We start from the raw sequence: 12,100 nt of genomic DNA, 5'->3' as shown, positions 1-12,100 counted from the left end.
GCAGAGAGTGTCTATAATGTACTTTAGTATTATTACTTTACTGTGCCTAAACCAAGCAGAGATCGTGTTATGGCTTAAATACAACTAATAGGTATGCTTAAGAACGTTCATACTTTAGCTTACCAAAGTGTGGCAACGTCGCAATTATCTGTCAACTTTCAAAAACAATTGAACTTTTTTTTAATGTTCCTGATCACTTTGAAATGTGTATGCTCCTATCAAAATAAACCATTAATCATAGTGTCCGTTAATAAAGTAAATTTTCCACTAAAATTTTTGCCTCATATTTTACTTCATTATTTTTCAAGTATATTTTTGCAAATCCAAATTTTCAGTGATAGTTACAGAAATATTATTGCAAGAGTAACGTTTTTAATTGAGGAACTCTTGTCTCTTTGTATTTGTATTTACATAAAAAAAAAAACAGACGAATTGCGTACTTCCTCCTTCTTTAAATAGTTAAAGTAACTTACGATTGAATTTATATTTACAAGCAGCCAGCCAGGATATAGGCAGAGGTTGTTTTTACAAAAATATTCACAGTAAGTAATCATATCGACATTTTTAATTACTAGCTGATGCCATTTTGACAAATACTGTAATCTATCATATTATTGTAATTTATTATCTATTTTTTTTTATTTAGGGTCTATTTTTTCTTATTATGATAAGAAGTAGCATGTTTCTCAAGTTCGAACAAACAATAGATATTTACAAAAATTCATTAAAATGTAGACGCAGTTTCGGAAATTAGTGTGAACGGACACAGGAATTTTATATATCAAGATATGCTATCGACAAGAATTTTACAGAACAGGCAGAGTGAACTAATTGTCAATGTTCTTTATTGTTATTATATCTTTATAATTAGTGAAGGGACTCTTTTTTTATTTTTTTATTTTTTGTATTTGGCGATTACGTCCAACAGAAAATTTAATTAGCTTAATTACGTTGTTGTTTTGTTTACGGTACAATCTTCAGGTTTTGATTTTAAACTTATTTGTCTTAGTATTATCTTTAATAAAGCAAGTTAGTTCTAGGTAATTTAATAGTAATAAAAGTTTGCACTTAATAATTAAATTATATTTAGTTAGATCAGAATTAATTTAATTATTATATGCTAACTTTTATTGTAATTATCAATCAAGATATATAGTAATGAAATAAAATGTGATCTTATTTGGTACATATTTGTAGGTTCGGCAGCGTTACTAAAACGAATAATGGCGTTACTGAGGAAGATTGAACACTGTGTGAATGGCGTGCAGCCTGTTTGGGAAGAAACATTCCGATGTTGGTAAGTGTAACAAATTATAACCGCTGTATTAATATGGGGCAGGGGGGCACACCCCCCAGGGAGAGGTCTATATTCAATAGTAGGGTGATGTCATGATCAATAAAGTAAAGAAAGCCAGAAGGACTGAGAAATATGGCACTGTTAAAGTACCCATTGAATTGTGCAAAATGTTTTATTTATCTTTGTTTAACAAAAAACTTTCTTATCTTATGTAATCTATGTATGTAACTAGTTAATTGAATATGAAGATATTTATTTACACTACAAAGTAATTAATTTTTTTTTTTTTTATTATTTTAATACTTATATTTGATTACAAAGATTCAGGTTCCAAACTCGTCCACATAAGATCAGTGCCTAATCTCAAATAATATCATTTTATAGGATGAGATATGCATGTCAAATTACTGGGTACTGCGGCTTAAGAGTTACTAGTCATAAGTCGACAGTGCGGGTGAATAATGTCTTTGATAACAAGCGCTTATAGCTTTCGGTAGTTGCTTACCATTAGGCAAATCGTATGCTTGATTGCCACCCACCTTATACATATTATAATTGGAAAATTATAATAAATGGAAAGTAATCATCATGTGATATCTTTTGTTTTTAGGGACTCACTATGCAAGCTCCTACAGAAATACCCCAAAGGGCAGGGCGACAAGATGGACGAGTGTCAGATGGAAGCGCTGCACAGAGCTGTCGCTAAACGCAGGGTCTCGCATCATACCAGCAGTGAACATGACTTTGAGGTCAGTACATTGAACTTGACCAACATATGGACTTCCACAAAATAATATTTATTTCAGTAACATATCTAGTCAATGGCGGTATAGTATTTTGTAGAAACATGGTTTTTGTTATACAAAAGGCATTGTTATATTCATGGCATCCATGGTCTGTAGGTGACGATTACCATGCCGTGATTAGATTATCAATCAGTTTGTTTAGTATATTTCTAATATAATTATTTAATGACTTGTATCTTTTGATATAATTTATCTATTGATTAAGATTCATTAAAAATAGTTTAAAAGTTACTATTATTCTCGAGAAAAATCTGACGAAGCAATTAAATAAAATTAAATATATTTTTTTAACTACTGTTACACATTACACTTACATCAATTTTGATACATAGGTCCAAGTTACTTATAACGAAAAGAGCATTTTTATGAATTCTATGCTACTCGTATAATTATTGATAGAGGCATATTGTAAGTAGTTGTACAATACTATAAATATTCATTTATTTCATTATATTGATACCATAGGCTTATTTAGGCTGTGTGGCTCATAGAATTAACCGTAGAAGCTTCACAAAGAAATATATTAGAGTACATATGCGCCTTTTTAAGATAAAATAATTACGCCAATGATTGATATTTCTACTAGATAATTACATAGATTATTAAAGCTTCATCGATTTTGAGTGTAGTGCCGAGTCTCGAATAACGTAATGATTACGATGTGGCGGTGTTCAGACGCAGGTCCAGGAGTGGGCGAACATCACGTCGTTCTTGTGCGCGCTAGGCGGCGTGTGCCTGCAGCGCCGCCCGCCGCCCGTCTGGCCGCATTTGCACGCGCACGGTCAGTCACCCGTATTCACCCAACTATTCATATGGGGGGAAAGGGATCGTTAGTAATGGGGTCTAACAGCCCCATTGCTGGCAATATACCTTATCAGGTCTACTTCAACGCAGTTATCCCTAGAAACCATCAGGGTTTAATTCTTACGGAATTTGTCACAATAGGGTATTTGACATGCTTCATCATCATCTATCATCCCTCACTGATATCTCGCCAACGTGTGCCGATAGCACAGGTGAGGTTACTATTTCATTTTTTCTATAAAAGAAACTAGTCATATTGCTAGATTAAGACATTTAAGAGCGTTCATAACAAGATATGGCAACGTCGCAGTTATCTGTCAATTTTCCAAAACAATTGAAGAATTTTCAATGTTCCTGACTGATTATTTAAAAAGTACTCTACCTAAGAACTAAAACGTTACTCATAGAATACATTGCATATAAATCTACCACTAAAAATTTTGCATCTATACTTTATTTATTGTTTTGAAACTTTTTAAATACTTTTTTGGTATCAAAATCCAAGTTTTCAGTGGCAGCTTAATAAGTATATTATCTCACTTTGTTATAATTTTTGTTACAGATTCACGTAAATATAACGTATTGGCGAACAGTTCACAAGAAGTGCAGTACTGTCCTGTCACACAGTGAGTATACTATTTTAATTTAAAAACATTCTTAAGGTTATTTTGAAAAGATTGCTTTCAGCAGTAAGGCCGCCTTACTGTACTTTTACAATTACATGTTACCTTTTTTATGTTGTACAATGCAAATAAAGTATTACTTCAGTCATTTATTCCTGGCACCATGTCCCATTAATTGAATACATGTAAGCAAATCTGCATATTAGTACTATAGATGGTTATACATTCAACTCGTCAGATTCATCGGCCAGCTTCTAAGGTTGTTGCTCTGCAGCAACGAACGCTTCGGTCAGCAGATACAGACTCACGTGAAGGAGCTGGTCGGTCACGAGATGTCGCCAGCGCTCTATCCCATACTCTTCGACCAGATCAAGGCGATAATTGACAAGTTCTTCGATCAGCAGCAACAGGTCAGTGTACATGGTCACCGGTGAAGATTATTGAAGTATTTTTTTTCTATGCCTGCTGTTATTGTTATTGCACTTGGAAGCATCTTTAATGACGATCATCATTATCATATCAGTCTTTAACCGTCCACTGCTGAACATAAGCCTCCCCCTTAGGAAGGTTTTGCTAGTAGTTACCACGCTTGGCATGCGGATTGGCAAACACAGTCAGACTTTAGAGATGTTTTAAGAGAGACTCTACTACCCATCCCTCGCCCTCCCTTAGTCGGTTTTTACGACACCCACGGGAAAAGAAGGTGTGGCATATTTTTTGCTGGCCATTTGTTTACATCTAAACAAAAGAAAGTCTATGTTAGTAAAAATAAAAGATATTTTATATACTAGATTTTATTATAATAATTTACACATTTTGACACATAATATTACATTTAAAAATTATTGTACTTACTAAACAATATGTAGTCACTTAGGAGTTTTATTATGTACTATTTAAATAAATAGCTTTTAATTTTTTTTTTTTGTAACAAGACCGAAAACCTTTAGTGCCAGAATTAATGAAACAGGCAATTACACTGTCAACAGGTGATGCTAACAGACATAAACACCCAGTTTGTGGAGCATACTATATTTATTATGAAGAGTATATTGGACAACAAGAAAAGTGGACAACCCTCGGAACATCTCAGTACCACCTCCATCGAAGGACTCATGCTGGCTATAGTCAGGTGTGTTGATTAGAAGACTTGTTTCTTTGATGTTTTTTTAATGAATGAAATGGTACTTCCCCGGCGCTGTTGGTTTACGCTGGCGACGTATCAATAAGGAATGATAGAAGGTCAAATTAGGTCACTATGCCCACTGTGCACGAATTTTCTAGGAATTAAACACGATGGAATGCAGAACCGTGTACATCTTACAGAAATGAAATTGGGGACGTTAGCCCAGTTAGATACGGGGACGGGAAAAGTAATGGGAGCTATCAGCCCCCCCATATTAGGTCAACCTCTCCGCAGTTTCCCCTGGAAACCATCGCGCTGAATTTCAGATATATTCATCACGATAGGCAAATTGAGTACCCCGCTAACGTATACATATAGCGCAGGTGAGGTTGCCATTTCCATTTTATCAAATTGTCATCTTTTAAAGAATTACCGTTAAAAAAAGTCCTTAATGCTACTATTATCCCCTTGTCCCTTAAATGTGGGAATTGAAACTGTATCTAATAGTAAACTATCCAACATAATTGAACGTAGTTCAAAATTTTAAAATAGTTTTTTATATTCAGGCTTATACTGTGTGACTATGTGTCTTTTCATTGCAGATATGTCCGACACTTAGACATGACGGTCTTGTCGGTACACATAAAGACAAAACTGTGCCAGGTCGTTGAGGCCATGATGAGGAGACGTGACGACCTCGCCTTCAGACAGGTACGCGAACTCGATACGGCTGTTCTCAATATATATATTTTTCCTATGAACAAATTATAAAAAAGCAAATTTCTTTTCTTTTTTTAAGTTCTATTTATAATAATAATAAAAAAAAAAAAATTATTCCTGCATATTATTTTTATGTGTGAATATCGTTGATTTTCATCAAATATCAGCTATAAAGCTGTTGCAAAAAAAAAATAGAAAAAAATAAGACAATTTGATAAATGTCTATATTTCAATATTTGTTACATATACAGGAAATGAAATTCCGCAACAAAATGGTGGAGTATGTGACAGATTGGGTACTAGGCACTAGTCACCAGATAGCGCCACCACTGCGTGCTGACGCGTCCTCTATCTCCAGGTAAGGTGGTTAACATATGCATGCAGGCTAAATACCAATATTTTTTTACTGCATCATTCCAATAAAGTGTCTTATCATTTAATTTTGTGCTTTTTTTTTTATTTGTCGTATAAAACATTTTGAAATGACAAGACAGCCAACGATTCGTATTCATATTCATATTTCTACGTCAAAATTGTGATAACGAGATTTTTTGCTGCGTAACATAATATACACCTGTGGTACTTCTTAAGACTCTGTGGCTTATAAGATTTAATTAACCATTAATGGACTTATGGAAAATTAACGGAAGCTAATAAGTCCTTTAACAATTTTTAATATTAACAGATTAACGGTCTTCTTCTCGGTTTCTTTTTTATATAATTTAGAATGGCAAACACGCTGTCGACCCACTTGATAAAAAGTAGTAACGTCGCCTATAAAGATGAAATGTTCCCAGTTTTACTAACAAAATGTATTACTACCAATATGCCATTACTAATAATAATTCACTTTTTCCAGTCAGCATATAATTTCTTAATCACAATATTCATTCAGGTATCTAGTATGTTGTCGAGAACTGGATCAAGCGTGTATGGAAGCAGTGGCAGCCCTACTCAAGGGGCTTCCTCTCCAACCCGAGGAGTCCGATAGGGGAGATCTCATGGAGGCCAAGAGTCAGCTTTTCCTCAAGTTTGTACTGAATTTCATCATTATTATAACAAACCTTTAATATCAGTCAATATTAGTTTTGAGAATGAGAGGAGGGGCAGTTAGGCTAAGGCCGATTCTGATCTCGATATTGATACTTACATTTTTTCGCTTTCTAATTTCTGCAGACTCGGTCATTTATAAATACTTATAAGTAATACAATAAGTGTGGTATTACATTAAAAGATAGAGTAAGAAACAGTGTGATTAGAGAGAAGTGTGGACTGAAAGACGATGTAGTGACAAAAATCGAAAAAGGAATGTTGCGTTGGTTTAGTCATTTGGAAAGGATAGATGAAAGAAGAATTACGAAAGAGATTTATGGAGCAAGAATGAATGGAGATGTCGGCAGGGGCCGCCCTAGACGGACGTATGTTGACCAAATAGGCGAAGTGCTGAAGAAGGGCCAAATTAAAAATACCCGTAACCGGCGAGCGTGTATGAAAAGATTGATGAATGTGAAAGAAGCGATAGAGGTTTGTTTGAATCGAAGTATTTGGCGTTCCATTGTTTCTGCCTATCCTAATGGGACACAGGCGTGGCAGATATGTATGTATGTATGTAAGTAATACAAAATATATCCAAATATGGAGTAGTTTTTAGCTATTTTTAACTGTTCGCTAGATACGAGTAAGTACTTAAGGAGTGAATAATACCTGATGACTAATACGGGGCAGTTGGACCGCACTACTAATATTGAATTGAACTTGTCCACAGATACTTCACACTGTTCATGAACCTATTAAACGATTGTAACGAAGTGGAACTGTCCGAGGGTCCGGGCCGGCTGGAGACGCTCCGCAACGCGACCATACAGGCCATGTCCAACCTGCTCAGCGCCAACATTGACTCCGGCCTCATGCATAGCATTGGTACCATTTATATTTGATTATCACATAGCGATTATTTTTAGCATCTGCATTATATGTCAGCTTTCAATTAAAAGACCACCTCCCATTAGACTATTCGCCACTAAGTCCAGTTTTAAAATTAATTTAAAAAAATTCTCAATTGAGAGACAAAAGTTAGACATTCCTGCAAGTTACCTCTATGTTCCTTTTGTCTGCTAGATAAACTGTCATATCTGTCTGTTTACTGTATGGATAATCTGGTAGTATTGTTTTATTGTTACCCTATTCCCTTTGACCGCAACCGAATATCAGTGCTTTGCTCTTTTGAGGGTGAAGCAATAAACTGAGTTGTGGCCATTTTGTATTGTTATGGCAGACGCACAAACGAAAAGTTGTATTTAGCTTTATGTGTTTTTTTAAATAATTTTTGTTATCTCACTTTTTATGTATGTCTATATATGTTGTAATTAGTGGGCTGTAAGTAATGCAAATAAATTATCTATCTATCTATTTATCTATTATCTGAATAACAAGATTAATAATACGACAGTAATTAATTAGTATTAATTAGTAGTATATTTTATTTTCATTATATGTGGTGCATATAAAGCATATTCTCTCTCTAGTCTACAACTATGTTTTTGAATTATTATATATATTTATTACTATCGAAAGACGGGCTTTTTCAGCTAAAAAAAACCTATGACACTGGGACCCTTCCATGATCTTTGTGTGATGTTACTTTTTTATTGGAATAACTATTGTCATCATACTGTCTGCTCGATAGTTAGTGGCCATCAAACCCCATGAATACAACAACAATTGTGACATAACTTGCACATTATTGACCCATGTGACATGAAGTTTAATCAATTGTACTGTTAGAAGCCATCCATTCAAACCGGAATACACACTATAGTTTCCGTTATGTGCATTCAATGATAGAGATAGATAGAATTTCTGTCTTATCTGTTTCTACAGATTACTGTATAAAATCGTATTGTGATTATAAACCCAAGAGAATCAACAGCCAGAATAAGGATATCTTTTGCACATATGTAATTTCCCCTGGAGTATCTCAACGATCAATATCTCCTTCTAGATCTGGGGTACCACAGAGACCTTCAAACCCGTGCTGCCTTCATGGAAGTATTGACCAAGATCCTGCAGCAAGGCACCGAATTCGACACATTAGCTGAGACAGTCCTGGCTGATCGGTTTGAACAACTAGTACAACTAGTCACTATGATATCGGACAAGGTAAGCTAATATGTATTAAAATAAGACGTAGCCCTAGATCTTACCATTGAATTCTACAGGTAGAAGACCTTTCAATATAACTTGGTTTTAATGAAAGATGAGCTAAAATATAATGAACTTAGTTAGCCACAACCTAGGGTTGCTAGGTAAAAATAGATTTTTTTTATTCAATTTAGAATGGCAAACAAGCTGACGGCTCACCTGATAGAAAGTGGTAACCGTCGCCTATAGACATGAGCAGAACCATGGACATAACAGAGTATACTGTTTCACCCATGATACCCTTCATGCGTTGTCATTCCTGAGGACTTAGGTGTTATTCCTCCGTACCTAGTTAATTCACGCTATATCCCACCCTTCAAACCGAAACACAGCCATGCCAACACAACTGCTTCACGGTTGAAACAATTTGAATTTAATCCTATTAATAAAGTCAAATAACAATAATTTTTCAACAAGGTTTTGTGTTGCAGGGTGAGCTGCCGATAGCGATGGCGCTCGCGAATGTAGTGAGTACATCCCAGATGGACGAGCTGGCGCGCGTGTTCGTCACGCTGTTCGACGCTAAGCACCTGCTTGCGCCGTTGCTATGGAACATCTTCTACCGGGAGGTGGAGGTGAGTGGCACACATAGACTCTTCTTCCACTGCTACTTCTTTAAAATACCAAAAATAACAATAAATTCTTCTACTAGTAGGTGAAAACTGAAAGTTTTTCTACTCTCTCTCACATAAAAGATATGGAAGTAAAAGACTCTCTTCCTCGAACAGTATCTCGGAACGCTACTGTAGAGTAAGTTTTGATAAAAGCTATTGTCGTTATGACTACAAGAGACAGACATATGAAATATGTTTTTATTTTTGAGTCAATGTATTAATTTGCAATACTAATTACACCTTGTAAGTCCCGGCATAGAATAAGCTACCCTTTCCTTTCCCGTATGTGTCGTATGATTCGAATAAGAACTTATGGTCGAGGGTTGGGCAGAAGCGTTCCTCTTAAAACGTCTCCAAAGCCTAACTGCGGTTGCTGCCATGCCTGCCAAGCGTGGCAACTACTGGCAAAACCCCCCAAGGGGGAGGCTTATGTTCAGCAGTGAACGGTTAAAAGCTGATATGATGATGATGGTATTGTATAGATTGCAATATCACTAAAATTGACAAAAAAAGTCGTAGGGCTTTACATTAAATGTTACTTTCACCTTTCTAGGTGTCAGACTGCATGCAGACTCTCTTCCGTGGCAACTCACTGGGCAGCAAGATTATGGCGTTTTGTTTCAAGATATACGGCTATGGCTATTTGCAAGCATTACTGGAACCTCTCATCTCCTCACTGCTGGATCAGGCTGAAGGACAACCTGAATTGAGCTTCGAAGTAGATCCAGCGAGGTTTGTACACATACTTCCTTCCTCATAGACGATATTGTGTTGTATCTAAGTAAGCATTTAACACGAAGTTGATTGTAGTTAAAACATGTCATTGTTACCTTTTTATGATATTCCAACCAACTTTAAAAATAATTAGATTCTCAATTTGGTTTTATTTTTTATGTTTGTTACTTCATAACTCCGTCAGTTATAAACCGATTTGAAAAATTATTTTTTATATGAAAATATATATTTTCATATAAAATTATTTTTTATATGAAAATATATATTTACAGATTAACCAATCTGTAAATATATATTTTCTACAGAAATTTTATTAAAATCGGTTCAGTCGTTTAGTTTTTACATCAAAATAACTGGTGGCAAACCACAATTGAAGTCTTTTTTATGGAATCAAATCTAATTATGTAGCTTGAAATGCCAAACAAGCTATCAACTCACTTCTTGGAAAATAATAATTGTCATTAGTAAACATGAATAAAGCTAGCTATAAACATCAGAGAATGCCCATAACTTTACCAAACTAAGATATTATACCTCCTAGTTTCGTAATATTGTTACCACATTGCACTATACTTCCCTTCCAGATTAGATCCAAATCAAGACATCGAGGTGAATAGATCAAACCTAATTGATCTAACGAAAGAAGTGTTTGACAGAATCGTCAATTCAGCTGACAAATTTCCTCCGCAACTTCGCAGCATGTGCCACTGTTTGTATCAGGTGAGTTTGACCTAATGGGAATAATTAAATTAAAAAAAAAATTGTATAAATTAAAATTGTAAGACTTTTATTGATGAATTCCGATGCAATACTATATGTTTGTATAATTTTAATTTACTAGACCTAGTACTTTTTGCTCAAAATTGAGAAATCAACCATGGCATTTACGTTTATGTGTGTACTACTATCTAATCATACCGCTATTTTTTAGTTACTAACTATATCCCGCGGCTTTGACTGCATGTAATGGGATAAAAATGCTACACATGTCAATCTAGTATTTGAATTATATACGTTATTGAGTTATATATAACAAACATATATATATATATATATATATATATATATATATATATATATCTTTATTGCACTTGTAAGTTACATATAAAATAATGTATTTATAAATGTTGTGAGCAAGTGTGGACTTATCTCTGACAGAGATCTCTTCCAGTCAACCCAGTACAGTGAGAAAGCATTTCGTTAGCGGGCAGCTGAAGTGCTACAACTATTAATACAACAAACTTTTATATTTATGAAAAACTGGACGAACAAATAATGAAGAAAGATAATGTCTTTTGTTTGTTATGCAAACTAATAGTAATGAAGATTTTGTCAGTACGCCAGTGTTATGTTGTATGCAGGTGCTGAGTAAGCGATTCGCGCAGTTCCCGCAAACGAGCGTGGGGGCCGTCGGCACTGTACTTTTCCTGCGGTTTATCAACCCCGCCATTGGTGAGTTCTTTGACTTCGCGGTCCTGTGTGTAAGTGAGACAGAGACAGAGAGAGAAATAGAGGGAGAAGAAGAGATTAATTGCATGAATGCGTTTGTCTGTGCAGCATGGATGCTTTTTATACAGGCATACGCTAAGAGAGACGTAAGAGTGCGTGTACGATATGAGTTTTTTGTAATGTACAGTTGTAGGTGTACATATAGATTCTGTGTTACTTGATTGTAGACGAGTATATTTAAAACTGTTTTTTTTTTTTAATAGTGTCACCCCAAGAAATGGGCATAGTCTCACGACCTGTACCGGCCCAAGTGAAACGAGGCTTGATGCTGATGTCCAAGATACTGCAAAATATAGCTAACCACGTGGAGTTCTCAAAAGAACAGCACATGTTGCCTTTCAACGACTTTTTGAGAGCTCACTTCGAAGCCGGCCGCAAGTATGTTGAAGTATATTTTATTGGGTTTACCAGCATTTTTCTTCGCATGACCGCGATATGTTGACTGACTGGAATAAAAATTATTAGCCTATTTTATTCTCCATACCGTACGGTACATGTATACCAAATTTAATAATGTTTCGTTGAGCCATTAAGGCGCCATGAGATAATAAACAGACAAACTCATTATCATATTTTAGCCACTGAGATACAGGCTCAGCCTAGTTCGGTGGCTAGTAGATGTAACTAGGTGTAAATTGTTATTAAATAATTATCAGTTATCAATT

General features: G+C 35.2%; 1 protein-coding gene across 6 annotated transcripts in view; it reads left to right on the top strand.

Annotated features, from left to right (window-relative positions):
- Window positions 1-12,100, top strand: part of LOC113514447 (neurofibromin) — a 58,293-nt gene that overhangs the window by 12,292 nt on the left and 33,901 nt on the right. For 3 of the 6 annotated variants that reach the window (XM_052893061.1, XM_052893062.1, XM_052893058.1), the window contains exons 16-32: window positions 495-542; window positions 1,198-1,297; window positions 1,908-2,046; window positions 2,779-2,884; window positions 3,470-3,533; window positions 3,769-3,940; window positions 4,520-4,662; window positions 5,259-5,367; window positions 5,628-5,734; window positions 6,272-6,406; window positions 7,142-7,296; window positions 8,378-8,535; window positions 9,009-9,152; window positions 9,745-9,923; window positions 10,511-10,646; window positions 11,288-11,378; window positions 11,639-11,813. In XM_052893061.1, coding sequence (XP_052749021.1) covers window positions 495-542; window positions 1,198-1,297; window positions 1,908-2,046; window positions 2,779-2,884; window positions 3,470-3,533; window positions 3,769-3,940; window positions 4,520-4,662; window positions 5,259-5,367; window positions 5,628-5,734; window positions 6,272-6,406; window positions 7,142-7,296; window positions 8,378-8,535; window positions 9,009-9,152; window positions 9,745-9,923; window positions 10,511-10,646; window positions 11,288-11,378; window positions 11,639-11,813 — 2,161 coding nt within the window. The remainder of the gene's footprint in view (window positions 1-494; window positions 543-1,197; window positions 1,298-1,907; window positions 2,047-2,778; window positions 2,885-3,469; window positions 3,534-3,768; window positions 3,941-4,519; window positions 4,663-5,258; window positions 5,368-5,627; window positions 5,735-6,271; window positions 6,407-7,141; window positions 7,297-8,377; window positions 8,536-9,008; window positions 9,153-9,744; window positions 9,924-10,510; window positions 10,647-11,287; window positions 11,379-11,638; window positions 11,814-12,100) is intronic. The other 3 variants (XM_052893063.1, XM_052893060.1, XM_052893059.1) reach the window with 2 other exon arrangements.

Source organism: Galleria mellonella, unplaced genomic scaffold (genome assembly GCF_026898425.1).
Source record: "Galleria mellonella isolate WM207_F2 unplaced genomic scaffold, CSIRO_AGI_GalMel_v1 utg172, whole genome shotgun sequence".
In the NCBI taxonomy this organism is placed as follows: Eukaryota; Metazoa; Arthropoda; class Insecta; order Lepidoptera; family Pyralidae; genus Galleria; species Galleria mellonella.
Note: the sequence above shows the minus strand (reverse complement) of the source record. Positions and strands in the feature narration are given on the sequence as shown.